At 35.7% G+C, this 26,683-nt stretch overlaps 1 protein-coding gene across 1 annotated transcript in view; it reads right to left on the bottom strand.

Annotated features, from left to right (window-relative positions):
- RYR2 (ryanodine receptor 2) overlaps nucleotides 1-26,683 on the bottom strand; it is a 406,115-nt gene that overhangs the window by 141,343 nt on the left and 238,089 nt on the right. The window contains exons 28-40 of the mRNA XM_026846439.1: nucleotides 21,760-21,968; nucleotides 19,678-19,852; nucleotides 13,537-13,745; nucleotides 12,286-12,638; nucleotides 11,144-11,258; nucleotides 10,099-10,259; nucleotides 9,287-9,446; nucleotides 8,891-8,977; nucleotides 7,928-8,154; nucleotides 6,156-6,957; nucleotides 5,441-5,641; nucleotides 5,213-5,318; nucleotides 1,357-1,500 (exon numbers count right to left, since the gene is read on the bottom strand). Of these exons, the coding sequence (XP_026702240.1) occupies nucleotides 1,357-1,500; nucleotides 5,213-5,318; nucleotides 5,441-5,641; nucleotides 6,156-6,957; nucleotides 7,928-8,154; nucleotides 8,891-8,977; nucleotides 9,287-9,446; nucleotides 10,099-10,259; nucleotides 11,144-11,258; nucleotides 12,286-12,638; nucleotides 13,537-13,745; nucleotides 19,678-19,852; nucleotides 21,760-21,968 (2,949 nt within the window). The remainder of the gene's footprint in view (nucleotides 1-1,356; nucleotides 1,501-5,212; nucleotides 5,319-5,440; nucleotides 5,642-6,155; nucleotides 6,958-7,927; nucleotides 8,155-8,890; nucleotides 8,978-9,286; nucleotides 9,447-10,098; nucleotides 10,260-11,143; nucleotides 11,259-12,285; nucleotides 12,639-13,536; nucleotides 13,746-19,677; nucleotides 19,853-21,759; nucleotides 21,969-26,683) is intronic.

Raw genomic sequence — 26,683 nt, 5'->3', positions numbered from 1 at the left:
TTTTTTTTTTTTTTTTTTTTTTTTTTTTTTTTTTTTTTTTTTTTTGGTGGAGAATCTCATGACCGGGCTGTCATTTGGCTCCTGTTTTGATAACTGCAAAACTGCATCCCACCTTCCTGTGGGTCTGGCTGTTATCTTGCTTGCAGTGAAGAACCCAAGCAGCCTAGCCACCACAATACTGAGTTGTGTGCGTGCTTATTTGCTCTGAAGGGTTGTATGGAATTAGTTTAATATAAAACTGTCTTTCTACTAACATGAGAGAGAGAGAATTAGATTTTGTAGACCTTCAAGCTTACTACAAGAAAAAAAATTAGGAAACCATAGGATTCATTACCACATTTGGCATAGACCTAGCCTCTAATTATCACGGCCTGATAACTGAAATAAGTTAGAAATTGCAAAGCTAGAAGGCACACTTTTAGGAGAACAAAAATATTTCTACTTAAAGAACACTAAGCTAACACTAATAACTGACATCTAAGAAGCCATCTCACTGTAAGTACCCTGGGGAAATCTTCCCACCCCATAATTTTAGGCACTTAAATTAGACAACAAACTTAAAAGGCCAATATCCATAGGAATTTTGTGTAGTCAATGAGGGAAATCAAGGGTCTTTTTACTAAAGTCAGAACACCTAAACTGTGTGACCAGAAATTAATTCCTGCTAGTAGGGTAGCAGCATAAAAAATTAGGACATTTGAAAGTGCCACCCACCATAAAAAACAAACAAACAAACAATCAGCACTGATGAGTTAAAAATAAATTCCATAATCAGTTGGCACAAACTGTAGAAAGTGAATGCCACTGGCAATGATTCTTATCAAGATGGAAAGGCAGAAAGTGTCAGAAAAATGACAGAGCAACAATCACAATCAGCAAATCTCGAATATTAGAGGTTGGGTAGGGAGGCTTCTCCTAAACACAGCTTTGCAAATTACGATCTAATTGCACAGTCATCTTTAATTTGTTAATCTTCATGCAAATACTGATTTGAAGTTGCTACAGCTGATTTTGTGAGTTCTCATAATCAGGACCTTGCTACAATTATTAAGTCTGCACTAATTGGACAAAAAAAAAAAAAAAAGATACCTTCTGGAAAAATTATGACTTGAAAAAGGATCATGGGTGAAAAAGCCAGCAGAAGAAATTTTCCACTACATTCCATTGGGAAACAAATCTGCCTATCATAAAAATTCCACCTGAGCTTGTTTTGAGTCAGAGCTACCAACTTCAAGATGCACAGATGTTTCACTACAAATCCACCATATTTTGGCTGAAAATATATGAAGAACTTCCTCTCCTGCTTCTTTTGCCATTTGGAATTAACATACAATAAACTGACTTAATTTTGCTTACACGATGTCTTATCATCATCATCAATTGGCTTCTCAGTTTGCTTCTTTTTCAGATATGTAACTTTTTCCATAAGGTATAGGAGGCGACCCCTAATGGTTAAATCACTGTTTCCATCCAAGGTTCCATCTTCATCTAGTTCAATTCCTAAAATAAAAAATACACACTAAATAGTAAAAGAATAAAATAAAACATGTAACAGACATGTTTTGTACCTTGCATATACAAACATAATTAAACTGAACAATGTTGTTCTGCTCTGTTAGAACTACAGAAGTGTTTGATACGGGATATGCTTAACCAGCAGTTTGGAGTCAGCACAGATCAGGTATATGGGCAAGGCAGGAAACTAGCTAAGGATCATGTAATCTTATTCATTTACTATAAAAACTGTGTTATTATGCATAAAATAGATAGTAAATATATTTCTGTGGTCAACTCCCCCACTATGCATGTTTCCATGCTAACGCTGATGTCTGTCTTTTGGATATATGTTGCTCAGAAGTGTAGATATAGTCCCTACTGACACGGCATGGTTCAACTGGTACTAGTAGACTAGGAGATTTTTAGGTAAAACATATAACAGAAGTGAAAGAACTAAAGTTACAATAAATATACTTGCTAGTGACCAGCCAGAAGAAAGTAGCCACCTTCAAAATACAGAGGCTGTTTCATGATATTCCTATCCTATAACAAGCTATAAAATGTAAAAAAATGCATGTGAGGCATTAAAGAATCACAGAACAGCTGAGGTTGGAATGAACCTTTGGAGACATCTAGTCCAGCCTCCCTACTCAAAGCATGTTCAACTAGAGCAGGTTGCTTAGGACCATGTCCAGTCAGATTTTGCATCACCCCTACAGTAAAAAAAAAAAATAAATAAAAAATTAAAAACTTTTGCTGTCACTAGGCACCACTGAGGAAAGTCTGGTTCAGACTTCTTTCTCCCCCTGCCCAACAGGTATTTATACACATTGATTCAATCCCCCCATGAGCCTTCTCCAAGTTAAACAACCACAGCCCTCTCACGTCTCTCCTTGTACAAAAGATGCTCCAAGAATTTAATCATCTTTGATAGTCCTTCCCAGCTCCAGTGTGTCCCATGTCTCTCCTGCACTGGGGAGCTCAGTCGCATGGGGTTATTCCTCCTCAGGTGCACGATATCACACTTCCCATTGCTGAACTTCATGGGATTCCCATCAGCTCACTTCTCTCTTTATTCATTCATGCACACATTGTAAAGGAATTTAAAATCTTGACCTATAACTACTACTCACACTAAAATAAGCTCAAAGGTTGTTCAACTATTTTTTCTGTTTTTTTTCAGTTTCCAACATAAGTTCTAAAGTTAAGGGCTTTGTGGGGAGTTCTTTAGTTTTATGGGATGTTTTTTCAGGACATCATATAATCCTTCTCAATTTATTGCATCTAGTTTTATGTATTTGAGTTTTTGCATTAAGTATAGTTCCATTTCCATTAAAAGTTACTTTTATTGTTATATTTTGTCCTAAGAGAGTAATTGACACTAAAATAAATAAGGATCAACAGTAACTTAGTATTTTACACTAAATCATATTATAAAATGGTTTGGATGGCAGTCTCTTCAACACAACTAATTAACAGTAAAGAAATGTTTTCTCAATTAGAACACGGAGATGCTCTGAAATTACTCAAATGAAATGTCTGTTTTCCCACAGTTACACTGTTCCCTGAGCTCTAGTTGTACTTTTCTGATTTGCAAACTACCAATATAATTGTCTCTCAAACATTTCACAAGATGTGAATCCCCAAATGGTGGCTGGCTAATCAACCAGACATTGAACTCAGAATGTGTAATTGTTTTATCTATTATGCAATAATCATAGTTTGTATACATAGAATCATTAATTCTGCTCTACTGTAATGCATCCTCTAACCCACAAAATTGATTTTCTATTTGTAGATTATGCAAATTACTATTTACCCATAAAGAAAAGAAAAATAATGAAAAAAACAGACAGTAATTTAAACAGAGGAGTATGATGGTAAAAGGCTAAAGAAAAATGGAAAAATCAAAAAGAAAGAGAAAGCCTCTTCTCCTTTCGAATGTTATTTCAAAATTCTTCATCTTTGTTTCCTGTCAACTGCCAGTTTACTTTGAATGATCCTTTTTTTTTCTTTTTTCCTTTTAAATAAAAATATTTCATTCAAAGTGTCATAATGCACCTTCATCAAGTTTGTGGATGATATAAACTGACTCAACAGGGTAGAACAGGCTGATGGGATACTTAAAGTTCAGCAAGGACAAATGCAAAGTTCTGCAACTTGGACAGACTAACTCCATGTGACAATACAGGCTGGGCATGATTAAAAAAAACCAAAAAATCTTTGCAATAAGAACTTTGGTGGTCCTGTCGGATAGCAAGCTAGACACCAGCCAGCAGTTTAACAGCAAGGAAAGCTGAAAATATCCTGTGTTAGCAGAAACAATCACTAGCTCAAGTTCTGAGGTGAACAAGATACAATTGTCAACCTAAAACATGCAGGGATCCAAAGTGACATAAGGAAAAAAGAAAAAATCACCATTAGGACACTCAAGCCCTGCAACATGTTTCCCTAAGACATTGTGGAATCTCTGTGCTTAGAAGCCTTCAAGACCAAGTGCAAAAATCCATAAGCAAGCAGTTCAGTGTTCTCTGCTTTGAGCAGGAGGCCACATTAAAGACCTTCCATCATATCTGATACCTTAATAAATCTTTGATTATTTTAGTAACAGAAATATCTTTGAGACAGACCAATATAACCAAATTGCCTTGTAATACACAAAGATATCAACTCTGCTCACCCTACCAAGAAAGAAAATACATGTATTATAAAGTCAGATGTTGATGATATGTTTTTAATTATTGGAATGCTTTAAAACAGTGAATTAAATAATTAAACATATTATTTCCAGTTTAACAGGGATCAATAATGAATGTAGCTCAGGAGGAAAAGTGCAAAGATTCTCCTGTCCAAAGCTCCTTCCTTGATCAGAGTGCTAGTATAAAAAACATTATCACACATCCCTGCATTATCTCCTAGCTAATGGAACGTGATGTGAAAGTTCAGCTGCTTGTCTGCTAATGCTATCTCTTAAGTGTCTCACTTATTTTTTTTTAAATAGTGCACTGAAGAAAAATGAAGAGATGAGTATCCTCCAAACAGGAGAAGAACACAGTCCTCAACACAAAATGTTAAGTAAGCATACATTCCAAACAAAACTACTCTATGACTGAATTTGCACTATTCATGGATATGAGCTCAACAGTTAAAATAAACATTTTGGTGCTTCATTTTTAAATTGGTATTTTTGTATTTAAATTGTCACTTTATTTCACATTCTACTATGACATAGAATTTGTTTTTTATTAAAGTGAAGAAATCAAACTGACAGAAATATAACTGCTTCTTTTGATCATTACACTATTTCAATAGATAATAAATTACTTTTGCTTCATTCATGTCTGAGAAGAATCAGACATTAAAGTTATGTTATATTGTGGTTAACATGGCCATACTCAACTTGATACAGCAAAGATGACCTATACCAACCTATACAAGGGAGTGCAAGGCAGAGAGAATAGTAAGTGAGCTACAGTGTTATCTAGTTCATTGAGCCCAAAGAAATTCCTTTCCCTCATGAAGCAAAACATACTGCATTACCTTCTAGTCTGACCAGGTATAATAGTTTTGATTAGAAGCTGACTATTTGATAGTATTTATAATTAATATAGTGTCATCTATATACTACTTAGCTGGTGTTTCTTACCTAAAATTTTCTAGAAAATTGCTTCTAAAGCTAATTAAAAAAGTAAAAATATTCAGTAACAAGACTTACCACAGTGTGTCATTAGGTCTTCATGGAAATCCAAGAGCTGATCCCGAATTTCTTCAGGGCAAGGACAATCATTTTTGTCATCTTTAAAGTTCAGCAGCATGTTTATCTTGGAGAATACAAAGGAAAGGCAAATGACAATGATCTCCAAAAGTAAAAACTTTTAAATCAGACAGAACTCTGTCACACAAAGAGCACAACAAACTAAAAATTGTGCACTGTAAGCTGTACCTGCTCCTGAGGTGGGGATCGAAATTCTTTTGTTTTCCTAGCTGTCAGTGCAGCAGACATGTTCAAGGCCTGCATCACTTCATTGTACCGGAAGCGTTGATTCTCCTGAAGCTTGGCCACAAAATCATCTGAAAATGCTACAATGGCTTCTATGCGGTGTCGTACTTGACAATCACACAGGTACTGAAGTAGATGGCACATCTGAGAAAACAGTGTTGTAAGAGAAAGAAGAGTTGGCAAGATAAGAAACAGCTTCTGTCTATTATGCAAATAAGGATGGATTCCTTATGGCAGCAGTTACTATCAGATCAAGTAAATGACTGCTGTCATTTACTAGATGTGAAGTAATCCTACACCAGGAATATCTGGCATCTGCAACAGATTTATATGCCTCAGAAACATAAAATGTAAAACTTTAAAAAAAGTTATAAGAGAATGGATTTACTCCTGGGTTCTAGGGAATTTCTTTTCTGTCTGGATCCACGAAAATGAAGAACTCTCTTGTTAAAGTCATTGAGAAAATAATTCTATTTAATGAAACAACAGTGGTTTGATCAACGGTGAACAAGTTCATATCATCAGGAAAATACTAAATCTTGTTTCCTGTAAGGAAATTACTTCTCTATTTAACTAACATCAAAATGCAGTATTCATTGAAAGATAAAAAATCGATGTGTGAAGAAATGGGAACAACCCATCACAGTAGTGTTGTTACCTGTAATTTAACAGGCTCTGGAAGTTTCATCTGAAGGAGTCCTTCCTTTGGCACTTGCTCCCCTCTGGTTTCTTCCTCTCCTTCTTCTGACTTGAGCTCATCTGAACTCAGCTCCTTCTCTGAGAAATCAATTTCATCCTCCTGGCTCATTGCTTCTTTAAAAACCCGGGGCTCAATCAACTGCAAGATGTGTTTCAGATCCCCATTGTGGAAGATTCCCATAATTAGCAGTGTATAAAAGAGCTTGATGAGAGGGACAAACAGAAATTCTGTAGAACCTCCAACTGGATCTCTGACATGGAGGCTGCCCTCCTGAACAGCTTCAGTCAGCATCTCTATGGTTTTGGCCTTTAAAATTTCCAGAGGGAATTCGGGACTGAACTGAAAGCATTCACTGCTAATGCTTACAAAACTTGGAGAGGAGAACTGCATTCTTGGCCTTAATGAAGTGCTGAGTCCTATACCAGGGAGGCCATGTTTCTTGTTTTCATCAGGAAACAAAGTAATACTTTTAGTCTCATCAGTCATTGGTACTATAAATTCATTATTCATCATTAACCTGGCAGTTGCATAGGTATTGAGGTGGATGTCAATGAGTAAGTCATAATATCCTGCACGTAATAATCCTGGCATATATTTGTTCTCAATAGCATACAGGAGCTGAGATTCATCCACATGGCTGCACATAGCATGGGCCACTCGGTTATTGCCTAAAGCACATACAGCTGAATATAATCGGAGGGTATGGTAGTGAAATTTCAGCAATTCTTCTTGTTCTGTCAGCTCTAAAATATCAATTGTTCTGCAGAGAAAAAACAAACAAAAAAACAAACAAACAAAAACAATACAGTAAATTCCCTATCAGTGCAAAATCTTAATTAAGTGAAGGAGATGAAAATTCTCTCTGAGAGTAACATTGGCACAATATCAGTTCTAGGGATGGGCTTTTTCCACATTTCAGCTTTTACGTGAGAAACACTGTCAAGCTACAAATCAAGGACTAAGAACAAAGTTCAATCAGGAATTTATTCAAATTGCTCCTAATGTACAACTTCAATTATTTTCAGTTGGGAAAAATCAAAATGGTTTACTTAACACAGAATACTTCTGCATACTACAAACAAGACTTTGGATAACTGAAAATTATGGCTTTAAAACTAGTATAGATTGAGATATTTATATTGTTTATTGGTTTTAGATCTGGGGTTGCAAAATGGCAGCAGACTAATCAGTTCATCTGCAGAGGGTTCAGAAGTGGGATTGTTTGTTTAGAATTCTTACCTAATTTTTTAGTGATTATATTTTCAGTTTTGGCACTGGCAAAATGCAGAGACATTTGAATAACAAGGAAATCATAAAGTTAATATTCTTCACTTGTTTAAACTAAGTTTAGGAACATTAAAATAATGGCATAATTACATTGGTCACAAATCTTATAAAACCTCTACAAAACCAAGTCTTTGACTATCTTATGGGTTATCTTTAATAATTTAAAAGACAGTTCCTTTCATGTTAATTCAAAAGCTGTATATACTATTAAAGAGTTTGGAAGAGAAACTAGGAGAGGTTGGAAACATAACAAAAGGAGGCAGGTTTTAAAACATTGAAAGAGTAAGATTAATTTTTAATATTAGCTACAAAGCACACTGCCTTTATTTACATGTGTTATAAATACAGAGAGGACCTTGGGCTTTTCTTATAGAAATTTTTTTACAGATCTAGCTTCATAATCCCAACCTAGCTCTGATACACTTCAACACACAAACATCAACCTGTTTTCTTCGGGAATATGAAGGGCCATGAACTGCAAAGGATTCAGGCACTGTATCATCCAGCCTTGACGTTCACTGATCCGAGAGACATCAACCTTCAAGAAGTGGTTTGGCACTCTGCTCCAAAGCACATGAGTCAGAAACTGGACATGGAGACGTGGAGGACATTGAGAGACCGGATTTTTGTGTTCGCTTTTGAATAAGCCAGCAGATAATGGCATTACATTCTGGAAAATTACAACAGAAGAAACAATCATTTCATCACCTTTACCAAACAATGAATATATAATATTTTTCAAGAAATACATTCAACATATAGTACAGTAAAGGACAGGCAACAGGACATTAACAAATCTGTTGACAGATTAGCAGCAAAAGAGCATTGTCCATTACAAATGTTTTTAAATAGCTAATTTTTTAATAGAAACTTGAATGGAATGTGTGGCCACTTCCTCTGACCAAAGATCTGAACTGCACTTTTCTTTTACCTCTTCTGATTTCTTAGACAACCACATATCCAAAGCAAGGAAGTAAATTTCAGTTCAGTTTTCCCGAGTGTACTGTTTGAATGTACTTTAAAAGTATTTTAAAATCCCAACAGAATCTGCAGATACACTGGTCATCCATGCTCTGTTTGTAGAATAAGAGATTTGTCTTACTGATCCCAGTGATTTAGTTTCATCACAAAGGATGAGATTCAGAAAATTCAACGGAACTTTCAATATCCTCTGCCAATTCTAATCAGTTACAATCCTTCTTATCCAACTTACCGTATCTTAAATACATGAGGTATTTAAAACTGAGTTAATAAAAATGGCAGTAATGCAAACACTTGGAATCAAAAAAACGTGCCCAATACCAAGAACACATTGCAGGCAACGAATGGTCAAAAAAACAAGCAAACCAACATTATTTGATATGATATATTAGTCCCAAACCTGCAGAAAACCAAGCATTGTTTACCTTTATTCTTCCCAACTCGAACTGGAAAACGTTGGGGCTTGTAGCTTGAGCAAATACAGCAGGAAATAACTTTGTACTCGGTTCAACCTAAATCAAAGACGCGCAAAAAAACACTGAAGACAGCAAAACACTATTACATATTAGAAAAACCCACCCTAATATGGGTATTGACACTCAACAATTGCCATGCTTTGAATAAAACCCCAAATCCAAATAGAAATATTTTTAATATTTTGAATACATTTTGAATAAAATCCAAATAGGAAGGAAAAATCACTGTCATATCAGCAACAATTCATTTTTCTTCCAATCTTGTACAAAAGTTTATAATAAGATGCAGTGTGAGGATTCAGTTTTCCCCCCTCCCACTGGAAGACATAATCAAAAAATACTCACCTGATAGTACGTGCCTAGTTCCTTGCCATTAGCTGTGAAGGTCAGCAGGCCACTGGCAGCATCAACCAAGCAACCAATCTCCAGACCATTATTATTACGTCCTTGTCCAGGGCTCATGCTCTCTCCTGCGCACACCATATAGCAGTTGCTGCGTTTTATACTGAATGTCAAAAGACAAATTTATTTATGGATGGTGTGTTAACTTTAAGTAGTGGACTAAGAACAACTCTGTATGGCTGCAACCATACAGGGCCTTGTGGATGAAAACAGCGGATCCCACCATAACCAGTGACAAAATTCAGTGAAACATAGACTTCATAATTGAAAAAAATAAAACCTGAAGATGACAAAATATGAACAAGCTCAAATATTTTGCAAAATTCCCAGAGACAAACCTGACATTGCAAATTAACGTTTTAATTCATTTCTGGTATGGATCACACACTGACGTGCCAAGAGGAGCTCTTATATTAATTTTGGCCCGCTCAACCCCAAAAAGTTCCAAAAATACTACAAGGTATTTTGCTCTAATTTGTACCAGTTCAAAAGTCAGTATTTTCAAGATCATGGTCTGAAACTACATTGAAAATCTGTGTTTTATTTTACTTTTTAGTGCCTATTGATTTGATTAGATTGCTACTCCGCTGTTTCTTCACAAGCAAGAGGAGAGAACAAGTAAAGTTACACTTTCTCCTACTATTTTTTTTTTTTTTACATCAAGACAAATACATTAAATACAGTGGATTTACAGTTTATAAATTTTTGGTTGCTTTTATGGGTATATGTACCTTTTTAAGAAAATTGTAACCAACCTCTCATGAACCTTCCCTTTTTCATCTCCCAGTGTAACTGTAACAGTACGCACTCTCTCCAAGTCAAAGCTTGTGTCATACTGGTGAAAGTCAGATGTAATCCAGCCCACCCAGACATTAGCAGGTTCTTGACCAGGAAATATCCTCACTGAATAATAGTACTGTCAATAAAAAAATAATTACAGTAAATGTTATATTTGGTTTCCAGGGCAACAGTTTGATTCAGAATTAATTTGTTGCTCTATAATCTGAGAATATGTCAATTCTTCAGAAGCAGCACAGGCTTGTTCAAGTGCAATTGATAAGCAAAGTAACAAAAGAATATAAACAGAAGTCAAAATACGGACAACAAAATGTATGCTAAATAGAAAAAATAGAAAAGATTAAAGATGCTGCATATACATTTGTATTGGAGGCTTCTGCATCACAGCATACTAGGCTAGTTTTCTACTGCAGCTACAAATGTAATACTGTAGGTGACTCAGTTTCTAGTATCTAATATCTTTTAGAAAGAGAATACATTCAAGATTAATTTTTTTCCTTTGAACATTGAAGAATGAGTGCTTATAGAGCTTATCTTGTCAGAGAAAGATGCACAAACTCTGCACAAAACTTTCACCGGCAATTCCATAAAATAAATGCTGAGTAAAATTAGTATAGATGTTTTCAAACAGTTCTGAATATTGACCTGTTAGTTTAATGCACTTCTTCCTGTTTATTCCATTATTCTAGAGCTATATATTCTTCCTCTTTTATACTTGGTGTTATCAATAGTAGTTTCAAAAATTAATTAAATTGTTTTATGGCTTTCCATGCGGAAATTGTTTTAGACTGACAATCAAGTCAATACAACAGGAACATAGTGATCTCAACTTCAATAATACAGGACTACCACAGACACTTAAATAAAAAATTCTGCCTGAAAATAACCCTGTTTCTGAAACACTTACAAGCAAAACCATGTAGTTATTAAAAAAAAAAAAAAAAAAGGAAAAAAAAAAAAAAAAAAGCAAACAACTAAAATACCAATCCCTTGTTACGATACCGTGGAAGTTTGCATCAAATAATCATAGTCATCCCTATCATCTGCTAGCACATCCTCAGTAAGCCTTGCAGAATGACTTGTGCTATAATCTGGCTTTGTCCTCCTGAGCATAAATCTGTAATAAAATAAATAAAATCAAAATCTATATGAAAAGCTCAATATATCAATATATATACACAAAGGAATTTTACATTGATACATTATCCCTAAATATATTATATTGATTATACTAGCCCTAAATAGTATTTATTGTGTTATTAATACATAACACTAGTTGGTTTATTACTTCCATGTAGATTAAAACAAAATACGTTCTTCAGAAAAGAGAATGAGACAGGCTCATTTTTAAAAACACTGAAATGAATTCTGAGCTTAAACTATATATTCAAAAGTTGCTTGGAAACTAATCTAGTATAACTTTAAAAATTATCAAGTTGCTAAAGAACTGTGTCAATTTAGAAGAATGTGGAACCTTAAATGACTTTCATGAATTCAAAAATACCATCCATATGCCCTGATCTATTCTGCAATTGAAATATTTAGCAAACCGAGTTTGAAAAAGAAGAGCAGAAAAGGAATGGAAAGCTGCAGTAATATTGTCTGGGTAATGGCCCAGGGTTTGCATCTCCACAGCATCATCAAGTTAGGTGTTTTGCTCCAAGATTCCATAAGAAAAATTAGGCAGAATAAATGTATCAACTAGAGAAGATTTTTATGATTGTTTGGTTCATTGGGTGAGATAAAAGCTAATATACATTTCTAGGTGAAGATTATCTAACATATTCAGCTCTTTGGAAGTTGTGAAAAATGTTGCATGTCACTTTAAAGACCTCCTAGTTCTGTCAGAATGCATCTCCAGGGTTTTAAAATGCACTTCACATGATAATTGCAAAAGTCTTCACAATTAACTAAATGATAGGTTTGTAATAGATTGAAAAACATTTTTGGTTTTCTGCTTAATTTAATCACATGAAGATTAACTGTCCCACCTACTGTGTTATATCCAAATTTAGGGCAGAATTAGGGGAAAATCTCTGCAGACCTGACTGGCATTTTCTTCTACTTCTCAAGAAACAGGGAAAAAAGAAAAAAAAAAAAAAAGGAAAGGAGAGGAAAAAAAAGCAATCCAAACTGACACTAACCTTTGTTTAAGACGTGAAGGCTTTTCTTGAACATAATCTTTATGGTTGTTTAACTCTGGTTTTGTGGTATCTTTTTCTCTTTCTGTCCGGTCGGGAACTAGATGACCATGAGCAGTTTTCATTAGAACCTCAAAATCAGAATCAGCATCATAATCCTCCAAGTCATTCTTCGGGCCAAAAAGACCAGAGCCTGGTAACCCTCCTGCAGCTGATCTGGAGAACACCTCAGCACATTCAATGGGCATGCTTAATCGAAAAAACATGACGTCTGTTTTACTGTTCTGTGAACCAAACGACTTCTGTGTGACCTTCAGGCAGGGGCAGCTGTCTATGGTGCCATCAATTCTCATCACCTATCAAATATAAAGATGTAGTTGTTTTGAAGCTGATGTTTTTTCCCCCTTGTAAATATTCAGTTTATATTTCTTGATTAAGCATCCATGACTTGAAAAACTTGCAACAGTACACTGTCAATGGTCAAACGTTGTAATCATGTGCTGCCATTTTAAGGGGAAATATATACTATAAGGAGTGGAGGTTTTCGTTGCTCCATTGTTAAATAAAAAAACCTTTTTAATAAAAAAACACTCACAAAGGAATGATCTTTTTCATCACAACTCTTTGCAACATAAATACAATCTTGCCCAGAAATACACAAACCAACTAATATAAATCATACATGTACATAAGCAAGAACACAAATTATTTCTTGTGCGATACAGATCATCTGAAAAAGAGTTCTTGTTTCATCAGTTTCAGAAGGATTTCACGGTAGACTTACAAGGCATGAATTCAGTTCCATCAAGATGCACAACTGATTGGGACATAAGTGTTGACACAACTGGCTAATAAATATTTATTAAAATCAAAACCAATTAGTTATGGAAAAATCACTTCACAAAGGGGTGTACCAGAACACATGGTATCTGTTACATAGAAATGCCCAATTTCAGGAAGTTATTTACAAACACAGCTCTCACTGCACAAGAGGCTCTTAATGAGGACATCTTGTAGAATTTGCCTCTGAGAAGCTCATGTTTACACACATGACAGATTTCATGAATAAAGAAACACTAGCAACAAAAATTGCAGTGCCACTGAATGTTAAAAATTTGTAACATGTGCAAGGTTTGTCCAGAATTGGGACAACATATCACATTAAAAATCTTATCTAGAAGTGCAAAAGTAGAAATACAATTCAAACATATTCATGGAAGAAGTGTCTAGAAACATTTTAATAGGATCACAAACCTCAATATGTTCATGATTTTGTGGCACTGGAAGAAACTGAGGGAGCCTTTTGCTCAGCCAAATGGTGATGTCTCTGTTTGTATTAACAGCAAAGGGTTCATACCCTTCCTGTAAGCCACAGATAGTGAAATATTTCAGAGTGCTGACATCTTTTCCAAAGTTCATTCTTCCCACTTGAGATGGGCCGAGGCTGCACACAGGTAGAAATCCTTAAAACAAAATGAAGGAACATGTGGGTTGTACATCATGAACATCAAAGAACTGCTCTCTTCCATAACCCAGTTGTAAATAATTTGGAAAAAAAAAAAAAAAGAAAACAAAATCCAAAAATCAAACAGTATAAATGCAAGCAGTCATCAACAGCACATCAACTCTTGCATATGTGGTGGTTTAGGCCCTGCCAAGACACGAGACAATGCTGCCGTTGTCCCTCCCCCACCCTTGGCCTGGACGGGGCAGGGAGTGAGGTACAGACCCCAGGGTTGAGATGAGGAGAAATTTAATACAACAGTGGAACAAATAATAAACTGAACAACAACAATAGCAATAACAATAACAATAAAGAGTAATAACAGTAAACAGGACAAAAGATATACAGAGATATACCACAAGGATAGAGCAGTCCTGTCATTGTTACCTTCAGGGACAAAAGCAACACAGAAACTGTTCCCACGCTTGGTCTTGGTCACCTGGACCTGACATCAGCCTGGTATCGAATAACCCGACTGGAGCTCCCTCTCCACTGCTGGGGAAACTTAACCCTATCCTAGCTGAACCAGGACAGCATATCACCAAGTACTGTATCTAAAATATCATTCTGGAAAAAAAAATAATAGCCATGGATCTCTTCATGCCACACTCAATTTATTTCACAGATATCTAAGAGTACTTCAAGGAATCTGACAACCGGCTCTTATTTAATCTCTCTGCTAAACTGGTAGAATGTTGCCAATTTTACTCTGTATGACTATTTCTTATATTCCTCTAAAAATTCCATTAGTCATGGTATTTTGAGGGAACCTCAAAAATTATTTCAAAAGTAATATAGTGCTTGTCCATGCAGCTACAGCAGTGGAAAAAAAAAAAAAATCACAAATATGCACCAAGTATGTGCTGTATATATTCATAATATTTTATGGCTTCAGATAATGAGAACTGACAATAAGACACTGTAGCTTCATGAAACTTATGGTAGTTTGGGTTTGGGCTGGGTTTTTTCGTTTTACTTTTGAAACAGTTTCACATTTGTATGCATCTGCTCTCTTACTGTTTCACTAGCCCAGGGAAATCACTAGTCACTATTTTTCACTTTAGAAACAAATGTGTTTTTATGTCAGGTTCAGCATCACAGTCTAAAAACCTAAGAAAATCTCTTACTTATTCTGTTCCTTTTCACTCTGATTTTGAATTTCCACAGCTATAAACCACTTTGTAGATTTATTTGACCTAGCTATTAACAAAATGTTTTCATTGTTGTTAACAAGAAACATGAAGGTTTGTTCTGGTTAAAGTGAATATATCAGGTATTGAAGGGTGTAAGGACAAAAAAACACCAGTTCCTCACTTTTCTTTAGGATGCCCACATAAACAAAAGGGCAGAATATCTGTTCATATGTTCTTTAGAGACAAAAGAAACTCCAGAACGTCATCTACAGGAATGACTGCTCACCGGATAAAAGATCAGCCTTCAGTACCACCTTCTGAAGATTTTATTACAGATACAGAAGATTGGTTATCATGTGTAGATAGATTAGAATGGATATTAAGAAACATTTCTTTATAGAACGGGCTGTTAGGCGCTGAATGGGCTGTCCAAGGCAGTGGTGAAGTCCCCATCCCTGGAGGTTTTTAAGAGTTGGGTTGACATTTTGCCTAGGGATATGGTGTAGTTGAGAACAAGTGTTAGGTTAATGGTGGGACTAGGTGATCTTCAAGATCTTTTCTTTTTCCAACCTAGATGATTCTGTGATTCTGTGTATGTGTATTAGGCACAATATATATAATGACATACACTATTAGTCAAAAGGTCAAGTACAGATTTTTATCTTCACAAGGCTCTTAAATCACAAGACATCAGCTCCTCAGAAAACATAGATGATTTAGACAAGATGATTTACGTCCATTCTGCTAGTTCAAATCCAATGACAGACAATAATAAAGGATATTTTCCAGCACTAAATGAAACAAAATCATATTATACAACGTGTAACTAGGAAAGTTATATTTGCATGTGTAGATATATGTTGTAGTAAAGCCAGCGGCTTTAGTAAATAAAGTTTACTAGGCTCCCTGTTGAGTTAAAGGAATACATAAACTGTTGCAAAAGTTTTTAAGCAAAGCCAAAAATCAAAATTTTATCTTTAATAACCATACAAATATCAGTTCATCACTCAAGAATAGTAACATCCTTCTAGAGACATCAAGTTGTTTGAGGATGGGTTTTCACAGAAACAGTTGTGACAGCATGAATTCTCACAATATTATCCAAAATGATATAAAATCTGCTATAAACCACATAGGTATATGCAGCCTGAAGCACATGATTTGTCTATCTGAATCACATCACTATTTAATTTCCAATTCTTACTGATGTAAAACATTTTCAGATGTTTCCAGGATATATAATCACCCACATAGAATCCTGTGAAGAGTTTTGCTTTACACCTCTCAAAAAGGATATAACAGACCTGAAAATGGCCAACACAAATGAAACGGCTTTCTTATCAGCAACAGTTAAGGAAATTAGGATACTTCGGCCTCAAAAAAAGTAAATGTATTCCATAACAAAAATTATGATCAATGAAACTGGTAGCAAGCTTCAAAACAAAGGGAGGAAATTCCTTCCACACCTCACAGTAATGCTGTGGAATTCTCTGTCATGTAGCATCATTGATGCTAAAAGCTTACACTGATTCAGAAAGTTTTGAGATCTTCATGTGAGAAAAAAAAACAAAACAAAAACAAAAACCAAAAAACACACACACAAAAAAAATCAGAACTATTTAACACAAACATGCCATGTTTGTCTCAGAAAGCTCCTGAACTAGAAATCACTGGAGGCTGGATGACTCTATCATTATCTGCAATTAATCACAACTATAGAGTAACTGTTGCTCTGTATGAATAGAATATAAATACCGGTTCCAGTCCTAATCATGCATGCACTACTTCCATCTCTGCTGGAATTCTGCACTAATTTGGTATAGTTGTCACTAAGATGTTCCAGGGTTCTTCAATATATGGTAAAGATATAGCATCTCATAGGGAGTGTGCTGGTAAGACAGTTACGTATTCTGATATGGAATAAAAATTAACTTTCAGTACCCTTCTCTAAGTGGGTATGTAGCCATTTTAGATGTTGTACTTCACAGATCCTGTGTAGCCCTTGCACGCTGGAGGCTACACAAAAAGGTGATTTACCCATGATTTCGCTCTTAATCTCTAGACACATAACTGGGCTATGGAGAAAAACTTTTATTTTATTATATGAAATAGCAAAACAAGTAGACAGACTTTAACACTACCACCAGAAAAGTAACCTTCCAGTCACATGTGGCAAAAGCAAAGGACAGAAACACTTTTTGCTATGTTCCCTACTTTTGAGAATAAAAGATGAACTTCCTGACCCAATTTGTAAAACACTCACTACAAACAGTTCATGCTCACAGAGATCATGAGTTGACAAAACAAAATTTGTTTTGCAGAGTGTACTTGTTCATGTCTACAGTGTGAAATTTCTCTTAGACAAATGCATAAAAACATGCAATTATGTTTAACAATTTTGCTACTGAGATGGTATCTCACAAACAAATTAGTCTGCCATCATCCTAAGGAGCTTCTCTTGTTGGCAGTACAAACTAAGACACAGCACATGAGCCTTACTAATAAACTGGCAGAGTGCCATATTCCTTTTTCACTGTTGCTAAGTAAATTAAAACTACAGGACTGATTTATGGTCAGGCTACATTCTTCAAAACAGGACACTGGACTCTGACCAGAAATTCTATCTTTTTTCTAAAGCGAAAGGTCTCTTTCTGCAGCAGCATATGGCATGCACATGATTCACTGATAGAAGTGACCTGCAGAAAGGTCTCAATGCTCTTAAGCAACAGCCAATTAAAAAAAAAAATAAAATAAAATCAGCCTAAAAAAAAAAAAAAAAAAAAAAAAAAAAAAAAAAAAAGGAAAGCTCTATAAAAGTCATATTTAATTTGGGTATTTCATACATATGTTTGTATATGCACACACACACATATAGATACCCACCCCTCTCCCCCCCACCATGAAATACTGATAATATTTACAAATATGGTTCTGGAGTTATTAAATCTGAGATCAATCAGCACATTCATTGGAAAACAGAATAGGAGATCCTATTTCAAAGGCAAGCTCTTCTCTACAAACATGGCACTAGCAGAACTTAACGTGAATTACAGGTTATTGTGAAAAATCCAAGAGGCTTAACACTGCCATTAAGTCTTTGGCATGGTTACCAAGTCCTTGGGACTCCATGTCAAACCTAGAAGTACTTTAGCGGTTTCAGACCCAACAGAGATCTATTTAAATCTGAATGTGCAGCTAGAAACAAGTACCATGAAAACTACACCACTGTGATTTCATCAACTTTGAAATCAAAATAGTGGTCAAACAGGCTACCCTCAGAATTTCATGGAATTCCATTTTCTCTGAGAATCCTTCATTCCTCTACAGGATTGCACTGCTTAATAACTGGAAAACCATTACAATTTAATGGCACCGAGATGATTTTATGCCTAAATCACTAACATTAAGCCAATTCATACTTTCTTTCCCTTCATCATGCAAGCAGAGTATCTAAGGAAATCTGAAGGCAGTAAAGTCCAGCAGGAGTCTAGAAAACTGGTGGCAGTTACCTAATTTTAAATGAAATCAAATTAGTCTTAATTCCTATGGTATGGCAGAAGAAGGGGAAAAAAAAAATTCTTCTCCCAAAGCATTCCTGAAAGTAAAATGCCCTGAAATACAGATGAATGTGAAGTTAAAATTCAAGCTGGGAGCTGCCTAATTAATAGGTATAAAATTCATATTTCCTCTGGGAATAGGGATCGGTAAACCAAAAGTATAATTTGCAGCTTTTACTGTTCAAAAAAATATAACTTTAACTCTCAGACACAGCTGTATTAGATATTTAACAGATGTATAATATATATGGCAGAATATTTGTACCAACAACAAATGAAAGGGAAAGATTAAAGCTTAAAATATTTTTTTCACACTACCACAGTTCAAGAATTTTAAGCAGTTATCTACATTAATTTATTACCTTTTTATGTACCTATTCAAACCGAAGTATGTAATTAAATTTATAAACAAAAATCCTTTTGTGGTATAGAATCAATCTGGCATCTGACACAACCTGACAATCTTTGTCATCTTTTGCAGTCTCATAAACTATGGCTTCATGGTAAGCTAAAACCTGCTTGTGGACTCTGAAAGCTGCACCAAGAACACTACAACAGGCACAAAACTTAATCTGCTGGTTTAGAATTAAGTAAAAAAATTTGGAGGCCAACTTTGTACTAGCTGACTTTATCATTGATCAGGTGTCATTTCTCCTCCCAGAGCTAAAACAAAACCTTAAAGCTGGCTTAAACTCCCTACCGTATGTTATCACTAATTTGACAGAAATTTGGTAGTATTTCAGTACTTGATCTAGATACAATTTGATGTCCCTGACTATGACACGGTGTTTAGACTAGATGATCTTCCAAGGTCACTTCCAACCCAAACCATTCTATGACTCACTCTATGATTCTGTTATACCATATGGTAAACTGCTGCAGCACAGATGAAAGTTAAAGGTCATGAATTTAAAACTCCAGACACATCCCTGCAAAACATTGAAAAGGTCTGATCACAAAGGATGGCTGCAAAGTTCTCCACATAAAAAGGCTTTGCCTCATCCTCACATCCAATATGCCTCCTTTCCAAAGGCTTGATACTAATTAAATAGAGAAAAGGACAAGGGGTAGTTCCATAGAGTGGGGGAGCAGGGAGGAAGGTAAAGAAAGCAAGCCAAGAAGCACACCACATTAAATGGAAGCCAGAGCAAAAATTGGGCAACAACAAGAAGTTAACAGCCCATTGTATTACAATACTTACCATCACCAACCTCAAAGTCCTTGAATGCAAGTTCTGAACCTGAGTCATCAAGCAGGATTTCACCATTTAAGGTGAACATCATAGTGTGCTCATTCATGTCAACCATACATCCAACAACATCTCCTGCCAACCAAGAGCGGCCAAAATGCTCATTACCTTGATGCCACCGCTGTGCCTGAAAAGGATTTAAAAGAATTGCAAATAGTGACAATGTATATGTTCCTCTCTCTCCTTTAGTGGTACAACTAATAATTTGGCCCCTCCATAAAGACAGCAGTGAAATTAACACTTTCACAGCATACCATTCCAAAACAATAACTATGAGTACTTCAAGTTGACTTTTAAAATGGAAATCCAACAATTAACTTCCTGCAGGCACCCCTCACATCGGTATTGTAAAATGTTGCTAACTTAGCAGATAGGGAAAATTACTATTTCAACAGTTTAGTAACAGCTAAGAGAATGGCTTATTTTTCTGCAGAAGCTCCATGACAGACGTGTAATGAAAACAGTATGTGATCAGATACAATGTTAAATAGCTGTTTCACAAACTTTTTTTTAATCAATTGCTTTTATTTAATCTAGTAGCCTATAAATTAATTGCTTCCAAACAAACTTTATTGTTTCCTTAAGTAAATGTTGTATAAAAAAATGAAGTAAACTTCCTGTTATACCAGATTTTGGAAGGAACAGAATTGTCTGTGGATAGGACAAGCACTCTGAGCTTTGGACAGATTCCAGAGTAGCTGAGGGCATGATTAATGATTCGTATGACTGACCTTCAAGTCAAAGACTGCAAAGGCCTTGGATGGGGTCTCAGATTGGAATTCAGAGAAATTAACATCTATTAAGAACAATTGTAACGTGCATAAAACAAAGCAGTGCTAATAACAAACAGGCTTCCTATTCTATCACAAGTGGATTTTTATCCTCTGTATCCATCGTGAAAATCCTACAAAATAAATGAGCCTCTCTGCATCCTGAAGGTCAAAAAATTTTTTCCAACCAAGGAAAGAACCCATCAAAATCAAAGACAACAAAATAGCTTTGTGGATTGAGATAAGGTCAAAACCTAAGTTTCAGAAGGCAAACTATACAGCTATTCTAGTAAAGACACAGGACTTGAGTAGTTTACTTAAGCCAACCAGATATTTTACAAAAACTTTTCAGTTCTCTTTTTAAGCTATCTTCTCATGTAATACAAGACTGGGAAGAAAATTTAATTCCAACAACATGAATAAAATACATCTTGCGAACTTGACCTGACCATAAGCAGCCAGGAATACTGTTCATTTCTGTTACATATTGTAATAGAAATAAAGGAAATGGATTCCAACATCAGATACAAGAAACATTTTGACATGAGTCATCAGTAGCCTTAATAGCAATTATGGTTGGGAAGAGGTTGCACTTGCCTTCATAAATAAAACTTAATAAAAATAAAATGAAATAAAAACTTTCAATGAGTTATTTAATCTATTCTGATGAAAATCAGTAACATATAAAATAGTTTGTTTTCCTATATATTTTTACTACCAGATTTCAATGTCATTGTCTCAAGCAGAGTTAAATTTGAGCAAAAATTACTGGTTCTATCATACTTCATTTACTCTAAGGATTTCTATGAAAACCTAGGTATACTCTTTGTAACCTTTACATTCCTATTAAAAATTTGTATCAAACACTTATTGCTAATGATCGTAAACATACTTATTTCCAAATGACATTTCTTATAGAGAGAAAAACAGAGTAAAAATTTAAAGAAATTATTCATAGTTAATGACAGCTCTGTCAGTATTTTCAATATGAGTAAGTCACTTGGATTTTCAGTGCTTTATATATACTGTGCAAACACTGTGAAGCTGTGGAAAAAATTAAAGAAATGTCAAACCCTGCTAATTAATTTTTCAAGTGACATTGATCCTCCTTATTCCACCTAGGCCCTCAATGAGAGAAATATAATTTCATAAAACACAAATGAAAGAAAAGGCGGCAATTATGTTGAGGCAATGACACAGGAATAAGATGCAAAATTAGAAGTTTTGCAGTCACGCATATTATTACAGATGAACATATACAAACCTTAAAGCCATCAAAAACAAAAGCTTCTTCATCTGAGCCAAGTTCCTGATCTGGCAGACAACCCGGCCGGGTCCAGCCAACTCTCATGTCTCCTGCAGTAACTGCCTCAAACTCAAAGTACCACTTCCCAGCCTTCACTGCGTAAGTTTTTTCTGTGCGGAAGATCCTGAATTTTTCCATTATCCCACTGCACACGTCCAGTCTCATCGCTGTAAGGTTTAAAAAATAAAAAAATTTAAAAGTAAAGAAAAAAAAAAACAATGCAGGAAGTACTGTATTGAAATACTGACAAAATAAAGGCAGTGAAAACAAAAGGCAAAGGAATCCCTTTGAGCAAAGGCATGAAAAGAAGAAAGTGCCTGCAGAACAGTCTTATGGGGTAGCACCCTTGTCCATTCTGGAGAATCAGGACACTTGGGTACCTCTCCGAAATTACTCTACACTAATTCAAACAGAATTAGTGTAGAAGAAAAAAAAAGAGAACTCAGAAGTCTGAGTGCAGTTACAGGGCTATGATCCTCATTAGGATCACAGAAACATGGTGGGAGATAACTCACATGACTGGAGTATTGTGATGGATGTATACATGCTTTTTAGGAAGGACAAGCTGGGAAGGTTATGAGGAAGAGTTGCCCTTTATGTGAAAGAGCAGCTGGAATGCATGGAGAAGTGCTTGATGATGGTTCAGGAGCCAGTTGAGAACTTATAGGTCAAGGTATGCAGGTAGACTAACGTGGGTGCTGTAGTGGAGTACCCCAGGGGTACTGGGGTCTTACCCGTGGTATTGAAGCCAATGCTCTTTAACATCTTCATTTATGACCTGAATGGATAATGGAACAAAGTACACCACAGCAAGACTGCAGATGACACAACACTGGAAAGAGCAGCTGATGCACCAGACAGTTGGGCTGCCGTTCAGACAGACCTCAACAGGCTGGAGAATTGAGCTGTGGGGAATCTCATGAAGTTCAACAAGGGGAAATGCAGTCCTGCACCTGGTAATGAATAACCCCGGGCAACAGAATACATTGGGGGCCGAGCAGCTGGAAATCAGGTCAGCAGAGAAGGACCTGAGGGTCCTGGTAGACGAGTGGAACATAAGTCAAAGAATGACAGAAGTATCTTGGAGTGTATAAGGAACAGCCTTGCCAGCAGGTCCAGGAATGTGACCCTTTCCCTCCTTAGTACTAGTGAGGCCACATCTGGAGTTCTAGAGCATTTCTTATGAGGAGAGGCAGAGAGATCTGAGACTGTTCAGCCTAGAGAAGATAAGGCTTGGGGGCGAATCTCATCTATGAGTATAAATACCTGGTGGGATGGAATGAAGAAGAGGGAGACAGACACTTCCTAGTGGTGCCCAATGATAGGAAAAGGGCAATGGATACAAGTTAAAAACCATGAAATTCCATCTGAACACATGAAAACACTTTTTACTGTGAGAGTGATCAAACACTGGAACAGGTTGCCAGAGAAGTTGTGGAGACTGCATCCTTAGCAATAATCAAAACTCATCTGAGACATGCTCCTGGACAACCTGTTTTAGTTGACCCTGCTTGACCAGATGATCTCAAGAGGTCCCTCCCAACCTCAAGAATTCTGTGATTCTGTGAAGTGGGTTCTCAGTTATTTTAAACAAATTGAAAAACACCAAACATACAAACTGCAACAAAATATAGTCTAAATTAATCTTCCAATCACCATAAAAATCAAATGTTTGCCTTTGAGACAAGATTTCTCAACTATCTTCTTTTCTTAGAGACTGCGATCAAGTCACCTAATATTGTAATTTATATTCTAAAAGTGAGATTTCTTAAATATGTCATTATAAAAATTTATTACTATCTTTCTTAGTTATAATAAATAATAGAAAGAAGGTTAGAATTCACATGTTTTTGCAGAAGCAATGGAAAATGGAGGATAGGAATCATAAAAGGAAGTCTTGCATGAAGCTTTAACAACAGTCCTAAAGTAATTACACTCCTGCTTCAGGAAAAAATATATTAACTTCTGTCAAGATAAAGGGCAGCAAGTCTGGAAAGAATAAAAATGCCCTTAAGAAGGGCATAAAAGTAGTGTTAAAGACAACTTCTGTTCAAGGCACAGCAAGTTACTGTTCAAGAAAAAATATAAACCTAGTCACAGACATGGCATTATTTAGAAAATATGATTTCGCTATAAGAGAAATAACAAGCTGACAAGTTTAAATTGTGTTAACTATTCTTTACTCTCACAGTGTTGAAGGGAGAGTCAGATAACTACAGGACTTCATAGAGTGTTTTAAAAACCACCACTTCTCACTTCAAAGTTACAGTTTGTCAGTTATCAAGCTGAGATGAAAAAAAGCTTGTTCACATTTCTTGTCTAGTGCAATAGAGTGTAAAATAAATTAACATTAACAGCTGCGTGAAAACAACAGCTTTCACAGACACTGACTCATTAGGTATCTGTATCATGATCACACGTGCTTATCATCATAGTATACCATGCTTCATTCCAAAATTCTCTTAATTAAAAGTGATTCATAACAAACTAGTTTAAGAGTAAGTTAAAATTCACTCTTTGTCAGGTATTTATCTTTTCTCAAAGATCAAAACGGCTACACAAAGAGTTTCAAAGGAGGCTAAAGTTAAACTTTGGCACATTCAACTTACTCCTAAATGTATTCACTGATTCTTTTACTCCTTGAAAAAAATAATGGCATAAAAATACTGAAAAAAATGTAAACTGGGTTGTTATTGGGCTGCTTCAGAGAAAGAGGAGAAAAGAAACCTCAAGGGAAGGGTAAAAATGCAAATATGTTATTCTATCTGCTCCGTAACAGTCACAGAACAAAGCTTAGTTTGTCTCCTATTTCTGCTTTATAACATTTGCGGAATGTATAAGCAAAGATTTTTAAATGGAGTAGTATGCTGGTACATGTACTGCTTTGAGACATATAATATATCTATTTTCTCCTTTTTTCTTGACAACTAACAAACAATAAAGCTTTGGCCTTGGATCTCTAAGCTCTGATCCAACTCTCCATCTATCCATCCTGGTTCTCTTGTGGGTTATCCCACTCCTTTGCTCTCACTTCCACTCTTTTCCTGTGTTAGTCCACCATCCATTACAGATCAATCTGTTCCAACAGAAAATACTTCTTTCTGTCCCTCACAAAACCACAAATCTTAGACTCACCTACTTCAATTTTGTTCTGTCTCTCACTGTACTGAACATACTGTCTTGAAAAACTGCCTTTATTGATTCATCTGTAGCATCCACCTACTACCTATGGCAAATGTTCTCAAAAATTGCCTACGAACATTTAATTCATGAGTATCACTTCAACACGACTACTCATAAGCCTACTTGGTGCCCTGGAGATGGCTGTTCCTAACATTCTTTTAAACATTATTAATCCTATCTTCTTTCTGCTTTTCTTCAGTATTTTACATTAGTATATAGTGAGTTTGCCCTCACTACTCTACAAATATTCAATATGTATTATCTTCTGCTAAAATAGCTTCAAGTACAACACTGTATGGTGAGTACATACAAATATCCCTCACTGTTCCTTACTGATTACACAGTCCTACAGTCTGTTTCTGACGCTTCTTTCTAAGACCTTATTATCGATTCAAACCATAAGGTAGCTTGAAATCACAAAAAATCACTCTTTAAAAACATAAAAAAGATTTCACAAGGCACATGAAGTAATGCTGAATCAAACCATTGATCTTTCTTCCTTAAGTTTTTTCGGCTACTCTATTCTCTGGTATTTTATAGTTTTATTTCCATTAATCAAATCACACAAATCAGGGATCACTCTGACTCTTTTTCTCAGATTAGGAAAAAGAATGCCGAAAGCATTCTGGATCTCTTTCCACAAATCTGAAAGGTATTAAAGCCTATGCAGCCTTTGAAAATTCAGCACTGCAGTGTGATCACCATATTTCCTCCTCTTTCTGAGTTTGTTATAGGCTCAAATATGTCTGCACCTACCTGTCTGTTTGCTAGACTACGTTAAGAACCTCTCCCTTTCTATTCTGTTTTCTTAACCATACCAAGGTCCACATTTCCTGTCTTATCTTGAATAGCCTATAAAATCGCATCCTTCAGAACCTACTATCACTTCTCATGCCACCCAATGCCTGACGTCAGTTAGGTCAGGCTCATTAAATTCCCTGTAAGCAACTCTGAACTCTCTGCCATATAACTATTTATCAGTAAAATTTTCCCTTTGATGGTCTACACAAGTATTGTCTTAAAAATACTTAAGACCCTCAGTATCTCACCTGTACAGGAGGTGAACCATCATAAAGCATGGGAACTGAGAATTTGTTGTCTTTTTAGATTCTAAGTAACCTAATGCTTTCTAGTTTCTAAGCAACCCCAAAAATACAGCTGCTGTGGGAATCCAGTAAGTAATAATGGTAGTAATAATAATAATAAAACAAAAAATGATGCTATAGAGCTTCATAAATCAACATTTGAAAATAAAATTGATGAATGGAGATGCAGAACACCACTAGAGGGCTCTAAATCCTTTAACAACACTGGATTTTGGCTGATGAAACAGGATCCCTATAACATGTTTTATGCATCTCAAAAACTTGAGAAGCTCACAAACTGTAAAATCTAAATCCCCAAAATTAGTATAAAAATTTTTTGCTGAATGCATTTCCAGCTTTTGTTTAAGAAAGACCAGTTTGTGGGATACTGTTCTGCAGGTCCCTTCCCCTGTAAGCTGTAAATGAGAGCTGTAAATGAGGAAAGGGGATTGATATTATATTGGCGGGATTTGAAAGACATTGTGGAAAATGAGTGTGCTGTCTCCCCTCTCACCCTACACAACTAGACAGCCCCTTTATCTCCACAAGAAGCAAAAGCCTCCTATACCAGCCAACCCACCTTCTCAGAACCAAGCAGAAGCCATACTCACATA

This window comes from Athene cunicularia (genome assembly GCF_003259725.1).
Source record: "Athene cunicularia isolate RWA chromosome 3 unlocalized genomic scaffold, athCun1 chr3_part1, whole genome shotgun sequence".
Lineage (NCBI taxonomy): Eukaryota > Metazoa > Chordata > Aves > Strigiformes > Strigidae > Athene > Athene cunicularia.
Note: the sequence above shows the minus strand (reverse complement) of the source record. Positions and strands in the feature narration are given on the sequence as shown.